General features: G+C 28.5%; 1 protein-coding gene across 3 annotated transcripts in view; it reads left to right on the forward strand.

Annotated features, from left to right (window-relative positions):
- LOC118188821 (leucine zipper transcription factor-like protein 1) overlaps nt 1-17,507 on the forward strand; it is a 49,290-nt gene that overhangs the window by 6,787 nt on the left and 24,996 nt on the right. For 2 of the 3 annotated variants that reach the window (XM_085821976.1, XM_085821977.1), the window contains exons 4-8: nt 3,191-3,335; nt 6,547-6,612; nt 9,062-9,148; nt 10,643-10,714; nt 12,221-12,325. In XM_085821976.1, coding sequence (XP_085678102.1) covers nt 3,191-3,335; nt 6,547-6,612; nt 9,062-9,148; nt 10,643-10,714; nt 12,221-12,325 — 475 coding nt within the window. Of the gene's footprint in view, nt 1-3,190; nt 3,336-6,546; nt 6,613-9,061; nt 9,149-10,642; nt 10,715-12,188; nt 12,326-17,507 lie in introns of all 3 variants that reach the window. The other variant, XR_004758172.2, reaches the window with a different exon arrangement.

Raw genomic sequence — 17,507 nt, forward strand, 5'->3', positions numbered from 1 at the left:
TATCGTGTAAGCAATAATATTCCAATAAATCTTCTCAGGCTTCAGATGCAATAAATTCTGGGCTTTTTTTTTTTTTTTTTTTTTTTGCTGAGCGTATATATTTGTCTGTTCAACGAGAAGAGAGTAAATGTCTAAACCAAAAAGAAAATCGAAAATCTTTGCACTAGTTTTACCTTGTATTTTGTCTTTTATAATTTCTCTTTTAAATTTTTCTTCATGTTTTTACTGAGACATAACTAACAGTTCCTTTTCTATCCACTTCAAGATTTCAGTCTTCTGCTTTTTAAACTTTTTAGTATGACTATAACTGCTTTTAGAAGGCTGAAACTTACTTCTTACGTGAATTTCAACTTCCCCAGCAGTATTATTTGGTAAAATATTATTATCATTATTTAAAACATTGCCATTCCTTTCTTCTTTGTTACTAGTTTCTGCAATTTCTAGGGGAACAACAACAATGGCAGTTTCATTCTGGTCATTATTCACATTATCATCATCTGTTTCTTCATCAAAAAATTTTTGAAGGGCTTCTTCTATTGTAAGATACCTCGTTCCGGGCATTTTTAAACAACCAGAGCATGAACCAGAACTTCGAAAGGAATGAGGGAAAAAGGAGATTGACTACCCGTTTCCTTCTGACGTTGCATCAACGCAACACCTATCTTTCCTTCCTTCCCAACACAAATATAAACTTCTTACTGATGTAATGTTCTGATAAACGGTGACCTTGACTAAAAATAGATCACTCATAAAGACGGTGATTCTTTGGTTAAATATTTTCAGCAAAAATACCCGGTCGAAAATTTTGCTTAAAGTATAAAATTAATTATTATAAACAAACTGATTGTTGAAGGCAAATATTTTTTACAGAAATAATCTTCATAATATTCCCTACACAAAATCATGTGCTTGTAAAAATATCTTAAGTAGTTATATTTATATACACATTTATTTTGACCGTTGCATCAACGCAACACCAGCGGCTAATGGGTTAAAAAAATCAGGAAGCTAAAACCAAGTTAAAATTATTAAGGTAACCAGAAATAGGGTTTCATCACCAAAATTGAACAAAATTTGTTGCCAGTTGAAGGGGCACCCAATTCTACACTACAGCCCTTTAGACTAAAATAATAATAAATTCCAAACAATTTCAACTCAAATAATTTTAAAAATTAAAAAAAATAACAACACAAAATTAAAGCAATGCAACAATTAAAATAACTCTCTACAAAATTAAAAAAATAAAAACAAATTTACTTACCATCAAAATAGTTACCAAAAAAGCAAAATATTAATTTCAAACAAAAACTTGTAAGGACAGACATATCATACATATAATCCAATATATTTTCATTAATAAAACTATGACAATCATACAAAGCATGCGAACCAAAATGCCACGACTTAGCTATATCAGATGTCTTTCTATGGTTCAAAATTTCAAATGTTGCAATAAAAATTTCCTCTAAAGTCAACTTACTGCAGGAAAACCAGGATCCAAACCCCAAAATTCATTCAGAACCACATTCTTTACCCTCAACAATTTTTCTGGAAATCCACACAAATTCATCAAAAACACAATTTTTCTTCCAAATCTTCATATCACAGCCGCACATTTCACATGTCAAGTATGGCTTCAAAAAAATCAAAAATCCTGTATCCCATAAAAACTGCCAAAATACACTTCTGTCAGCATGAAGACAACTATGAACAAATGCTTCATTAATAACTTCAACAACATATCTTCTTGAATTAAATCTAGCTTGGATACACTCTAAAACATGTAGCTGATATCTTTCCACAACTTCCTTCATGGAACTATATGCCATAATTCAACACATAACCAAAAAATCACCATAATGAAATAAAACCATATTCCCCACAAAAGTTTCCATTTAAAAAAGGGTTGTCATACAAACAAAATCTGACCAAAATCTCTATCCAACACAAAATATCACCACATTTGGCGACCACATGTATCTGTATATGACACCTTAGCCTTTAAAAGCAGTCAGACACCTTAGCCTTTAAAAGCAGTCAGACATCTTAGCCTTTGATAGTATTCTGTTAGCAGTCAGACAGTTAGTTTGAATGTAAAATGTTCTCTACTTTTATATCTCTAATATCTTTCCTAAATATGTTCCTTTGTATTATTTTTATAATTAGTATTTATTACTTATTTGTGAATGTATAAAGAATGCTTATATAACTACTACCTTAGAATTGTTATAAACACATTTTATCAGCACCCTTTACCCCTCTCTTTTTGACAAAAATTTTGTGTCATAAAATCCTTTTCCTCTTTATTAATTTTTAAGTGGAAAATACGAAGCAACTTTCTATTGTTTTTATCAACTTAAATCTAGTTTCCATTTAATCAACATTAAAATAGTGTGGAATTTGAATGAATATTCATGAAGCTAAAAGACCCATTTGGTATTAAATGCTTTCTTCTTTACTTTTTCTTTCATTCACTACTTGTTATCGAGTATTAGAAGCAGAAGTACTATTTAAAATATCTTCATGAGGTGAAGAATGATTCAGATTATTATCTAAAATAGCAGAGCAGAGCTTTTCATGTACTCCTTTTCTATCATCAATATATATATATATATATATATAATGTTGTATGAACTTTCTACTTTAATTAAACTTAGGAGATAATATAATCAATTAATCAATACTGTTTAGGAAATAAATTATTATAAATATATATATATATATATATATATATATATATATATACATATATGTGTGTTTTGTATATGTATATATAATTTTTAGGTTTTAATTTCACATTTCTTTAATTCTTATATTGTATATTTATGGAAATTTTTATATTTGGTGGTATTGAATTTCACTTTTTTGGTGTTTGTGTAAAATAAGTTATAAATTCCTTACTCTTTACTTTTTGTATATATATACATAGTTTTAAAATTTCATGAAAGCAAAATTTTTCATCAGTGTTTTAAATATATGAAAAAAAAATAACATTTTTAAATATCAGTATTTCAGTTTTCCTGATTACAATTACATAGTATAACTAAATTAACACAGTTTTCTTATTGTGAAAGAAAGAGGAAATAAATTTGTAGATGAATTCTTTAATATATATTGTATATATCATTCTTCTGATTTCTTGATGCTGTTATGTTTAATATTGTGTAATATCTTATATTTGTCTTTTTAGAGACATGTTGGAAAAAGTAAATAAGTTTGAAGAAAGATTTGTGAACAGCAATTCTCTTGATAAATCTTTAACTGGCTCTCCGCTGCGTTTGAATAAACTACAACCCCTAGCTGAAAATGTTGGAGCCAATCAATTACTTCAATTGGTGATTAACATTTATTTAAAATTATTATTTTAACTGTCATAAAAATAACTATGAAGCATATAATGTGCATAGAAAAGGAATAAATTTTAAGCTATGTAAAACATTTAAGTTGTGAAGAATATTATTTTTAAGTTATGGAGATGAAGGGTGAAAATACTAAATGTGTAAAATAAAAGCATTGAAAAAATATAAGGTTACTTGGTAATTATGTAGTATGCAATCTACCACTTTTAGTTAGTTATTTTTTTCGGTGGTGGCACTAAAATTAGTTATTGTTTTAATCATTTCTTTTTCTTGCCATTTATTAAAATTTTAAAATATGTTTCAGTTGTCATGTTTAGCTTATCTTAGCAATAACTAAAAGTGATAGCTTGCATACTACATGATTACCGACTACTTTTTATTAGCTTTAATTGTATTACTTTATTGCCTCTTTATTGTTTGTACTGCATTTTACTCTAGAAATAGAAATCTATTTGGTGCATTTTATTTTTCTAATGTTTGAAATTACTGATTGCATTAATTGGCTTGATAGATATAATTTTTAAAACTGTTACTTCACGTATGAGTAGATGGATGTATAAAATTAAGCAAAGCAACAACCTTCTATTTATCGTATATTTTAACCAAGGAACTATTAGTTTCAAAGGCAACAGGTGCAGGTTCCTCATCAGATGAAGAAAAGAAATTCTGAAAAGAAGGGCTTTGCTTTTAAACTAAAAGCAAAAGAGTAAAATGAATGAGAAGGTAATGCTATCTGTCCACAGAAATAGTAACGAAACATAAAAAAATTAAGTTAATAAGCATTCTAAAAGTGTTAAGAAGAAAGATATTGGAATTAAAGTCGTTAACTAAACAAGATAAATCTTTGTGAATCTGTGTGATCGAGATAAATCTTTGTGAAGCTCCAAGGAATCCAATTCATCAATTAAAGAAGCTTTATGGATAATTTTAGCAGACCCAAGTCAAAACTGTGATTAAATTTCCAACTGTAATTAGCCTTGAAAGACCTGTTTATTTCTTCTTTTTGCATATAAGATTTGTGTTTCTTGATGCATAATGTGAACACTCTTTTAGTTTGGCCAATATACCTCAAACCACATTAAAAATTTATGCTACAAATTCCCCAAGAATTAAATTCTGAAATGGACTATTTTAAGAACTTCATGAAGAATGGATTTTATTCATAGCTGAGAAAATGACTTGAAAACTGAACTTCTGGAGAAACCATGCACTTTTATAATTGATAGAAGGATGACAAGGTTATTAATGTTATTTCTAACAGCATAATGTCTTCTTTGATGGCAAAATGAAATTATTTTAAAGGTTTTTAGCAGTAACCATGGGAGAAAATCCTCTGCCAATGGCAAATGATTTCAAATAATTGAGTTCATTAGCAATCAAAGAGGAGCAAACTTTGAGAGCGCAAAATACATAATAGTAAAAAGAAGCCATTTTTTGTTAGCTAGGTGATATAATTTAGTGTGGTGAGACAAGCAAACAGAAAAGGGTTTATGGTAAGCAGTAGTGTTAAAATGAGATTCATTGCAGATTATAAGAATATCAAGGAAGGGAGGATATTATCAGATTAAGTTTCAAAAATAAACTGTATGGCTGGATCAATCGAATTTATAACAGATAAAATCTGGAATAAATCTTCTTTATTACCATCAAAAAGTGTGAAAGTATCATCTATGTAGCAAATCCAGAGACAAAAAGATAGTTTCTCAAGTAATTTGACCTCAAAATAGTGTTTGTAAGTGTCAGCAAGTAAAGGATGGAGGGATTACCCATAGCTAAGCTTTCCATTTGGCAACAATATTTATTTTGGAAAAGAAAGTGGTTTTGACTTAAAAAGACTTTAATCAGACAAATTAACTCTTCAGCCTCAATGTGTGTAAAATGGAGTTCTTGAAGAAATGTTAGTTGTCATGGTATTTTAGTGCTCCTTTGACTGAAACATTAGTAACCAGTAATTTAACATCAAGAGAAACCACAGCTGAATGCTGAGAAGAAATGTCTTTAAGTTTACCAATGATTTCAAGAGAATTTTTTACAGGGTAAATATTGTTAGAAAGTAAAGGAGAACATCTAAAAATTATGTATTTTCCCAAAGGATGTGATGTAATCTACAAGTTAGAAACTATAGATCGAAAAAGATTTCCATTTTTGTGAACTTATGGAGAGCATAAAACCTAGCACAGTTAGCATGAGGTGGAATGAGTGATTTTTTAAGCTGAGTTGGAAGTTTATGAGAAGATTTAACAGTTTTAACTTTTGTGAAGTCAGAATTTAAAGGATCTTAGAAATTTAGCTGTATGTTCCCTCATTTATCAGTGTAGTGATGCTATCAATGTAGAATAAGGTTGCATTAGTTGAACCACTTAAGAGGGGCCCAAAAAAAAAGTATAAATTGTAGCTTTATGAAAAAAATAAAAATTATGTGTGATAATATCTTGTGCTGTCATTGATGATATAGATTACAATAAAATTACAGACAGTTACTCTTAGATAAAATTATAAAATTTATGGACATAAACTTAATGACTTAGACAACCAATACTCTAAGTTGTACCACCTGTAGCTTAAGTCGTACTACTTTTAAAATTGGACAATTATAATAAAACTTTTTTTTATCAATTTGTTTATACAATTAATTGCAACAATGATCACAAAGATATTTTTTCATTTTCTTATCAACTTCAACACATAATTCATGTACTCATCCTTTGCATTTTAGACACTAAATCATATTCTCTTTACAGTCTCCCTTACAAATGTTACAGGCAGATGAACATGATATGAAACAGTATGGTTGGCAAGAGAGTAACTTGTTTTGCGAGAAGAAGTGCAGTTGGTGTGGTATTACACCTAATATTTAAAAGGTACGACTTAAGTGGTGGTATAACTTGTACAATCTTCTCCTATGTGTGTGTGTGTTTATAACAACAATGGGTATATGCTTTTTGAAACAAATTTGTATTAGTTCACTTCTTTCTTCTAAATAACTTGTGGGAATTATTGCTATCCGTTCAAGCATATTGCATGTATGAAAAGATTTAAAACAGATATATATCATATTTTACTTCTTAAAATATAAAATTGATATTCAGTGTTGTAATGTGTGTAAAATTTTAGGATATAAGTGAATATAGAGGGAACTCTGTGTACTTCTTATGTTCATAATAATTTTACATTTTATTTCATACAGGAAATTGACCGATTGAAAGAAGAGAATAAAAAACTTTGTGATAAACTGAGAGAAGTGGAAACTCGGGTATAATTTTTTAAAAGTTATTTTAATATAAAATTTATTGTAATATTAATTTATATTAATTTCATTTGCATCTGAGATTTACATTAACAGTTTTATAATATTGTTACAATATCAAGCATTTGTTCATAATTTTATTTAAAAATTCAATTTTTAATTTAAGTTTTATTCATAGTATTATACTTTATTTTAGATAAAATTGGGTTTATTATATATATATATTATATAGCATTTTCTGCATTTGTTTAAAAAGTAAAAAAAAATATCTGTTTGTAGTCAGAAGTTTAAAAGTACTTTTCATTCTTTTCTTGCCTTTTTCAGAATCAGTTAAAAATTGTTTTAAATTTACTGTTGCATTAAATTATTGTGTCTTTCAGGATTAAACTTCAATTTTAACACATTCAATATTGGAAACTAGATAATAATTATCAGACAAGTTAGTGTAATTCTATGCATTCATTAAAAATAATTTGTTTAGGTATAAAATGTTGTATTGTTACATGATGACCAATCCCAAACAGAATGCAATTACAATTTGAAAATCTGAAATGTATATGTATACAATTTTAAACTGTAAAAGCTTAAAGTAGATTCATCAGTGCAGTTTTCTATAGCTAACATATAATGGCAAACATAGATAACTTACAGTTTAAGCAGCAGCTACAATTTCATATATGTTATTAGTTATTTTGAGTAGTCCTGCTACATGATTTCATAAATCAACATATGTGACCTCATTTGGATTTATGTTCAAAGAAAACAATGATAATTTCTAGTGATATCTTTTGTTTTCAAGGATATGTCACTGAAGTAAAATAAGCTGACTGGTGTAATATTCTTTCTCACCTTGATGAATTTTTATCCTGGCTTTCTTTTAGCATTTCACTATTGTGACAATATTTTTTATCTATGTACTTGCATGATATTACAGAATTATGCTATGTTATCTTTTTTTTTTTTTTTTTTTTTTTTTTCTGTATGTACTGCAAATTTGAAAGTTAATTGTGTAATTGGTATTAGTAGTGTCTCCTGATATTATGAATAACATTGATAGGTTTTTAAAACCATTGTTATGTAGCAACTTCGCCCTAGTTGATAACAGACCATTCTGAAACTCTCTCCAGTCTTGAATATTTTAAGGTACATTTAATTTTGGACATTTCTGTGTGAGCCTAACCTGTTTTTCATCAGGCAACCATTCTTCATCACTGAAAATCACTCCTTGGTTAAAATATGATTAACTTAGCATGTTAGAAACAAAATATACAGTACTTACAACCAAACAACTGCAGAAACATATCAAAAGCATGTACTTCCTATCTGATATCCAAGTTGCTTACTGTATGCATAATAATAATTTTTTAGCCCGAAAGCTATCAATCTCAAAACGAGATTTTCCGTCATCCACTATAAACAGCTGTATCACTTTTCAAATTGTTACCACCAAATATTATGTTTTCAGAAATTAAATAATGAAGAATTTGCATGCATGTAGGTATATTTTTTTCATTACAAAAAGGAAAGGGTACCTAGGATCATCAAATTTTGAATAATGTAGTCCTTTACCCAAACACAAGCTCTTGGAAGCCCAAATTTTGAATTTTATATTTTGTAAAACTTTAATGAATTTTTGATTAACAAAGCCAATGATTTGAAATCAAGCAATCAACACTGTAGGGAATAAAACATTTTTATCTCCTACGGGTGAGACTGTCTATCAGAAATCCTAAAGACACAGTTTTTAAATATTTTGTGCTTTTGAATTTTATTTGGCATAAATGCGAAGAACATGAAATTTAATTAACAAATTCAACACATGAAACATTAATAATAAAAAGATAAAAACAAGTTTTGCAAGACATCTTACAAAAAAAAAAAAAAAAAAACTAAATATTGATATGATGAACTGAGAAAATAGAAAAATATATGCCAGCACCTAACACTTCAACAGGAATTCTAAACAAATGCTGCTTTTAAATTTTTTGAAATTTTGCTGTTGAACTGTATATGGTGCAAGTACGAAGAAAACTAAGCTTCATTAGCAGGAGTGAATGCAACAGCAGATTGGTAGACTGTGAGCTTAGTGACAGGGTAAAAGAAAAAGATTTAAAAACCTCTTTTGGAGGACTTTTAAAATATGAACCCTTACAGATATTTCTTATTCCTACATTTTCATGTATTGCAATTGGTCTTTTTTTTTAATATTGAAAATATTTGATTAGACTAACAACACCAAAAAATATCAACTATTTTTCATAAACTATTTACTTAAAATGTTTTTCTACCTTCAAAATGTACCAGTTCAGGCTTTGGCTCCATAATTTTTAATTCAATAAATATGTCAATAGCTTGCATATTAAATGAAAAGTGTATGACCTTTTGTTATATAAAGCAAATAAATTTCCATGCAAAATTATTTTGTCTACTGATTTCATTGATTTATCTTTTACAGACACTTGAAATACTAGAACAAAAATCTATTTTAGCTGAAAATCTAGCCCAAGTACAAGAAGAATTGACTGAGTGGAAAGGGAAAAATGTAATTTTTTTTAATTAATCAAATATTACTTGTATCTGACATGTTTTTTAGCTGGAAATATGCAAGTGGAACTTCATAAATTTTAAAGGTTTCTCTGAGATTTCAAGTGGTGGACCTTTTAACTACTTTTCATTAATTTACGCCAGCAACAGCTTCTAGGAGTTTTGGACGGTGCTTGGAAGTAACAGTAACTCCTTTGGCTACATCAAGTTTCTTAATTTCTTCCTTCTTCTTTGGGTCTACCAGCAGCTGAGTGGTAAAGTTGCTGAACACTGGAAGTTCGGTCCAAGGTTCAAATCCCGCGATCGTGCTGGCTACATGGGCATTTTCATGGTTTTCGCCATGTGTAACATATATACGAGTCAGTTTCCCTTAGAAAGTTCTCGATGAAGGCATCCCTCTCCTTAGGCAGATAGCCCTAGTGTGCTTTGCCATAATCTCAACAAACCAAACCAAACCAAACCTTCCTTCTTCTTCAGAATATAACAGATTGTTGATGTCAAAAGACCATAAGTCTTTGCCAATTCCATTACTCTTACACCACGCTTATGTTTATCTATGATTTCTTTCTTAATTTTAATGGCCATGGCTTCCTTACTTTTGTTTGAAGCACTATCTGAGACAACAATCTTCTTGGGAGGCATCATGAAATAATTATTTTCACGTTAAATGTAATAAACAATTAACGCACAAGCACACAAACACGTAGATCAAAGAACACTGAGTGATCTGACGAAGGGATTCCCCGAGTCAAGCGGGATCGGAAAATGGCGCCACGTATACCAATAGCCTGGCTCATTGCTCAGTACTCGAGTCACTGGTCATATTTATAGACAAATTTTCCCCTCATACTTTCCTCGTATCTCGGATTTCTCATATATAGAGGTGCTTGTATCTCGAGGTTCCACTGTAGCTGTTTCTCTAAAAAATATGTTTTGTGTTAATGGAATCAATCTTTTAATATTTATAGCATGAATTATTTCTGTATTACTTGTTTTTAGTATGAAAATTTGAAACCTATCATATTTATTAATTAATGTGATAACTGCAAATTACTCTGTAATGGTATCAGTAGAAGTCAATAGCCATTTATCAGTATAAATGTTTGCATCTCAGTCATTTTCAATTGTGTAAAGTCTAATATTAATATTTATAGAATTTGAAAGATTATCTTTTATGAAATAAAATATTGGTGTAAACATTCCTAGCATTACAAATAATCTTCAGTTAATTTTAACTGAAGATAAAAGTACACTTTTGCCTATTGTTTAGAATATGAGTATTTTACATGAGAATCTTTGTATCCACATCCCTGTATTTCCAAAGCTAATAAATTTACAGTATTCAATATAGGAATATAGTAATATTTTTCTTTTATCCTGTCAAAATATTCAATAAAGGAATACCATAACAGGATAAAAGAGTAAATTCACACTTTGAATTATGATCATTTCTGTATATCTAAGTTTTTAAAATGTATATATTTCACCTTAGACTGAATGTGTGGAAAAGGAGTTAAAGCATTTAGAAGATGAAATGTTTCAAGTCAAGAAAGAATTGGAATCAGTTAAGTATTAATGTTCAGCAATTTATTTTCCTTTTTTTTAATAAACTTTTCGTAGGCAAGCAAAGTTGAATTATTTGTCCCAGGAAATATTTCAGATTTGCCATAATCTTTCGTTAAGAAATGTGCTTAATGGAAATTTCTGATTTTGTATAATTTGCACATATTTTCATACACAATTATGTGCTGGTAATGTTTCTATGAATCCGTAGATTATAGTAAGCATGTCAAAGTTGACTGAATTTAAAACTAGTTAATATTATGGAAAATACAGCATTTAATTTTTACATAATGTTATTTATTGAGTTCAATTTATTAAGCAGTATTTCTTTTGGATAACTGACCAATATCAGGTAAATCTAGTAAAAATTTTCATTTGCTTTTTTTTTTTTATCAAATTTTGTCTTTCAAATATTAATTTCAAATAAAAAATTTTGAAACTAAAGTTAATTATCAACCAGCTCAATGATTACATATTTGTATCTATATTAACACTTCTGTTGGTATGCAGAACAGAAGTTTTGTCTATTTTTCATTGAATGTTTAAACTATTGATTTTCAAGCATTACAACTTTCTATTCACTTTTTTACTCGGAAAAAAATAATAAGTAAAAAACTTGATATTCAAGGCTGATTTAAATAAATAAAAAAAAAAAATCTGAAAGGTTTTTACATTTTAAATTACGTCCAAAGGGGCGTTTTTTTTTTACATTTTCTGTGTTACCTTTATTTATTAAATATCATGTTCTTTGCACTTAAAACATAAAATTCAATTCAACAGTAATATAGCGAAGTAATTTAAAAATGAGCATATCTTTAGAATTTTCAATCTTTAGAATTTTCACAGTTCCGTGTGCTGGAGATAAAAAGGTTTTGTTTCCCCCATAGAGTGTTGCCATTGCTTACTTTTAAATCACTGAGTTTGTTAATCAAAAATTCGTTAAAGTTTTACAAAATATGAAATTGATAATAAAACAAATTTCAAATTTGGGCTTTCAAATGCCCATATTCACAGTATTAAGTTCATTAAGTCATTCAAAATTGGATGGCTCTAGGTACTGTTTTTTATCACAATGTGAGAAACATGCATACATTTATGCAGATTCTTTATTATTTAATTTCTTCAAATATAATACAGGGAAATAGTATTTAGTGGCAACGATTTGGAAAGTGATACAGCCTTTTAAAGTTTTCAACGCGGAATGAAAACAGTAGTCCTTTAGACTAATAAATAAATAAAAATAACATTACAGTTAAAAGGAACATATTTTCCTTTTCAAATATTCTAAACTATATTACGAAAATACTATTCATATTCCAGGTTCATTGATAAAATAATTTTAGCTTTCCTTCTCTGATCTTACATATTTAACTATAAATAAAATTACAAGCAACTCTTCTTCCAGATTATGCATCTATCTGTAAACTATATTTTATATTCATGAAAAAAATTATAATTATGCATGTTCTACATAGAAAACTGAAAAGAAGAGAATATGTTTTTTCAGACTATGTGTGAGAGTGCCTATACTCAACAAACTTTGCAATGTGATCTAATGGAAACAAAACAAAGGTTTCTTGAGGTTCAGTCTCAACTGAAATTAGCAGAAAAGGTATGTATAGGAAAAATGTATTTCTAGGCAACATACAATGAGTAATTTTGTTTTATATGTTACAGACAACATATATGAAAGGAATTTTATTGCAATGCATTACCTCCTTTTTATCAAAAAGCATTAATACTGTTATGAATTTTGTATATATGTGAACAATTTTAGTGAAATTCAAATAGGTTTTGTATAATGTAACATGAAATACTTGAAAGAAAGCTCTGCTGGAAAGAGTAAGATTACAGGGTAAGTCTATTTAACATTGAGTAAATGGCTGTCTCATTAAATTGATAAGATATCGTCACCCTGATGATTTTTTTATGACTATTTTTTGTCGCCAAATTTGGTGAGAAATCATCAAATGTCGCCAAACTTGCCAACATTTGATGAATGTAATTGATCACTATACGTAACTGTAACCATATCCGGCCCTCATATGCATTCAATAATTTCAAGAATTGGAATGTACTAAAGATTTCTCATTGGCCAAAGGAAAATTATATAAGATTGGGGAGAGTATCAGTTTCTTAGTTGTTTATATCAGCATGAGTTTGGAGTCTTGAAAGATCTGTGTGGAAGTTTTCCCTTTTTAGATGCGCTTTGCATTGCATTGTGTTTTAATGTTCTTAGTAGTTTTCAAGTGTAACTACTCACTGTGCTCTGTGATACTGAGAAGAGCTTTATGAATATTTTTGAGGAAAATTCAAGAACTGTTAAGTGTTCCTTTTGGTAAAATAAATTTTATCAAACTACCATCGGTTTTGTGTGCACTCGGATCTATTATGAACCCATGAGCATGCAACAATATTTTATATTAATAAAATGATTTGTTATATTTTTTTCTTAAGAAAGACAATAATTTTAGGTATAACAAATAATTACAAAAATTGTATCTAAAAAAGAATTTTAAGGCAAACCATTGTAAATAACACCTCAGGGCAGTATAACTGCTTGAATCTGCAATGCACGTAAAAGTTTGTGAGAATAAATGAAAAAATGGCAGTATTTCATGCATTATTATCCTCAGTTCTTTAAAATGAATGTAGTTCAGCACTAGATGTATACAGATGAATACTATACTGAAATATTTTATGTCTAGGATATTTTCTCCTAATAAATAATTATAAATAAATTTATATATTAAATCAGGAAATATATATATATATAATATTCTTGGAATTTTTATGTTACCATATTTTTTTTTTTTTTTTTTTAAGTTCTTTTAAAAATATTCATGAGTGTTTCATCCAGTATTCTTTTAGACAAAATACTGTGACAATAAGATATGTATCTGATGGGATCAGAGACAGGATCCCTCATCGATAGCATATGCTCCTGACACTGAGATGTAAAAATTTGACAAATTTCAGATATAGGTTGTCACTACTGTTAGAAATATTACTGCAATCAAAAAGTATTGGAAATCATTAATTTAAAATATGCACGTGAAAATATTACTTTCAAAGTTTCTTCAGAAGTTTTATAACTTTCATCAACATTTAACAAAAATTCACAATTCATTTCTTTTTATCATTTGTAAATAAATTTGTTTTTAATGAATAAAGAAAATAAAAATTAATAAGAAATCTTCCCAAATAAATTCATTCATAGTAAATAGACAACATGCAATAAATTTTATTTTTGCAGTGGAATACATTCAAAATATTACAATACATGAATTTATTCAAAATGAGTGTTTGCAAATGGGACATGTTATTTCAGGAAGGCACAGAATGAATCAAAGATCAACCACACTCTGGAAGATATCCACTTCAATTAATAAACAACGTTTAAATCAAATTAGCAATCTGATGTTTAACAGTTATTGCTTAATAATTAGGGATATAATTGAACAAATTCCTATATTATTTGGAAGCTACTAACTAGCTCCTATATTATTTGGATACATACTAACATATATAAATTTTAAAACATGTTGAATTTTCCCCAAAACAACATATTTAAGTGTCCCATGAAATTTCTTATGGCAAGTTCTTAAAATGCATTATTACCGGAGATGAAGCATGAATACAGCTTTCTAATATAAAAATAGTTTAATAATGGCACTTAGAAGTTAAAACAAGAGCGAAAAGATCATATGAGAGCTGTTAAATCAAGGTAATATCCACTTTTTCTTCAACTGTTGTACATCACAGATTTTTATCAAGTGGCTAATCAGTTGACAGAGAATATGATGTGAGTATTTTGTATGAAATACATTTTAGGAAAATAACTCATAGATTTCGTATCACAAGAATGCATCTGTTCACAATGCTCTTGTTGTTCAACAAATACAGCCCAGCATTTTCTGTATTCATTTGTGTACCGTGTGATTTTATTTTCTTATATCCATCATTAAAACTATTGCTTCATGGCCATTTTTGATGCAATATAAGATAATTCCCTGCAAGTCCTGAAGAGGTTTCATGATAGCAATTTTTGAGGAATGGAGAAAAAAAGGTTGCCAGTGCATTGCAGTTAGAGAGGATTATGCCAAAAATGATCTAATAAATATTGACGAATAAACTTTAAAATCTTATGTTCATTGAAGCCATTTAATTGATTCTTTTCGATGATAATAGTAAAAAAGAAATTTAAGAAAAATGGCAATTTTCTAAAATAGATCATTGCATTTCCAAAAATACCTAAAGCTACATTGAATATTTTTACTAAGACAACATTTAAAATCCATACTCTTTTTATTGCAATATTAAAAAGCATTTATTTTATGCAAAGCAAAAGTAAATGCATATTTTTATAAAATATTTTTTTAAAATATTTATGCTACTTTTTAACTATCCTGATTTTATAAGGAAATTTAATTACAGTTTTTAAGTTGTAATAACCACTTTTTAATTAATTTTTGCAAATGTTTTTATGTATGAGTTGCAAATAGTTATATATAAAATTAAAATCATTCAGAAATAACGAAGATAAACAAGACCTTGGATACTCTCAAGGTGACCATATGTCCTGCTTTTGACGGGACAATCCCGATTTTTAACAATTTGTCCCGCAACGTTTTAAAAAAGTCCCGATTTTTGGAAGCACGACAAGCTAGGGAATGGGAAGGGAATATACGGTTTTGGATGGCCATGTGGCTAGGATATGAGTTTTATATTATTTTAGTTAATTTTATGATGTTAAACATTAATAATAAAATAATTGTTCAGAATGGATCGTCGAGAACTGCTTATCAAAGTTAGCATTGTTGATCAGTTGTTGGAATTTAACACCATTATTTGGATTTAATGAACAATGGCATTTTTTGGCATTGGCAACGACGAAAACATTTTGTAACTGTCTCTCAGATGATACACATCATACTCAAAGTTCTATAATTCGAAACTTTTATCATGTTATTCGATGAGGGGTAGGGCTATGGCGCCCAGGCACCCTGGTGGTTAAGCACCGCAGTTCAATATTTTAATATTAAAGGTTAGGCCAGGAAAGGGAAAAGCGTGCCATTGGTTGCTGGAAATGACGTCACCCGGGTGACAAGACACAAGGGTCGCTACATGATTTTGGTAATGGGGGGGGGGAACATAAACTAAAGCAAAATGATCATTGTATATGTGATAGTTATAATAACATAACGGAAATACGGGGTATATACTTTCTGATTAAGCATTTTGTTAAAGTAAATGTTTATTTTATGCACAGAATTCGTACGAATGCTGAAAATAATGTAAACATTACATCCTTTTCTTAAAGGAAATCATTAGAAAATGAAAAACCATATTTAAGTTAATTAAGAGAAATAAATGTTGTAAAACAAGGTGTTTTTCAATACTTTTGTGTTGTATTGTCTGCATTAAATAAATCCTGTTGAATAAACACATGAAGGCATAACTGCTAAAACCACGGTAATAACATAATCAAAAAGTATTTTCATATTTATTTGCATTGCTCATGCATTTTTTTGATACAAATGAACTTTGACATTCCACAGAAATATATGATCGTGATTTTCAGTTTAAATTACATAACTCAAGCAAAAATATATATAAAAAGATTTAAACCAACAAATTCATATTTAATTATCCTAAAATTCTACAAATTTCTTAATATCACATCCTTATACTTTTAAATAGACTTATCACATTCTTTTAAAGTCACTTACTTATACTGATTCACTTCAGACTTCAGCAGAAATTCATATATTTTCTGTTTTATCTAATAGCACTCTTATAATCCCTTACACTCCTAAAATTTCTATAGAACATTTATCCTGGCATGTTTATTTGCAGCAAATAATCTTCGATTTTCACGTCCTGTTCTTCCCTCCATACATTAAAAATGTAATAATTAAAATACATTTCTTACACATGAATGCACAATAATAATGGTAATAAACTTCCCTACATCTTAATTTCATTTCAGCCTGTATTCAAATTAAATATTTTTAATTATCAATGTATTTATATCAGGTTGTATCTTAAAATTTTTTGTTATGTTCAAAATAGTGTTCAGTATTTAATTATTTGTCTTTCTCTTATAATTAAAAACAAATTACATGGAATCAAAATTAAAACATATGCATCAGTTAAATAACACTGAAGAGAATATCTTACTTAATCTTTCGCTATTTGTATTTCAGCACAATACACAGATTTGTTTTCCTTTTGGGGTTAAGCATGTGTCACTTAGTTATATCAATTAAACTGCATCAGTTAAATAACACCGAAGAAAATAGGTCACTCAATCATACGATGTTTGCATTATAGTGTGGTCAAGAAATTGTTCTTTTCTCACAGTGAAGCATGTATCAGTTTACTTAGTTCGCAATGCTTGCTTGCGAACAGACATTGCTTCAATACATAGAATTACATTTGGGATGTAAAGAAAGTAACTAAAACATGTGAATGAAGTTGGATAAGTGAATTTATGAACTAATCATTCAGGTACTCAGTATTGGTAAACATGTCACTGAGTTTAAATACCTCACTATGATGTAAGTCTCATTCACAAAATGAAGATTATGATAAAAAATGAGAAATTTTTCAATTTTAAATGTAAAATAGCAGTAAAATGAAAAATAACTGTAAAATTACATCACAGTTATGTATGAAAACTACATAAATTGATTAAAAAATAGTCAGTTATTTTATCTGGTTGTAAAGAGTGTTTTCCGCTAAGAAACGTATTGCCGTGTATAATTCTGACACAATGCTATAGCACAATT

The sequence above is a fragment of the Stegodyphus dumicola genome, chromosome 8, assembly GCF_044657685.1.
Source record: "Stegodyphus dumicola isolate Sdum_Otavi_A_Nest chromosome 8, ASM4465768v1".
Taxonomy (NCBI): Eukaryota; Metazoa; Arthropoda; class Arachnida; order Araneae; family Eresidae; genus Stegodyphus; species Stegodyphus dumicola.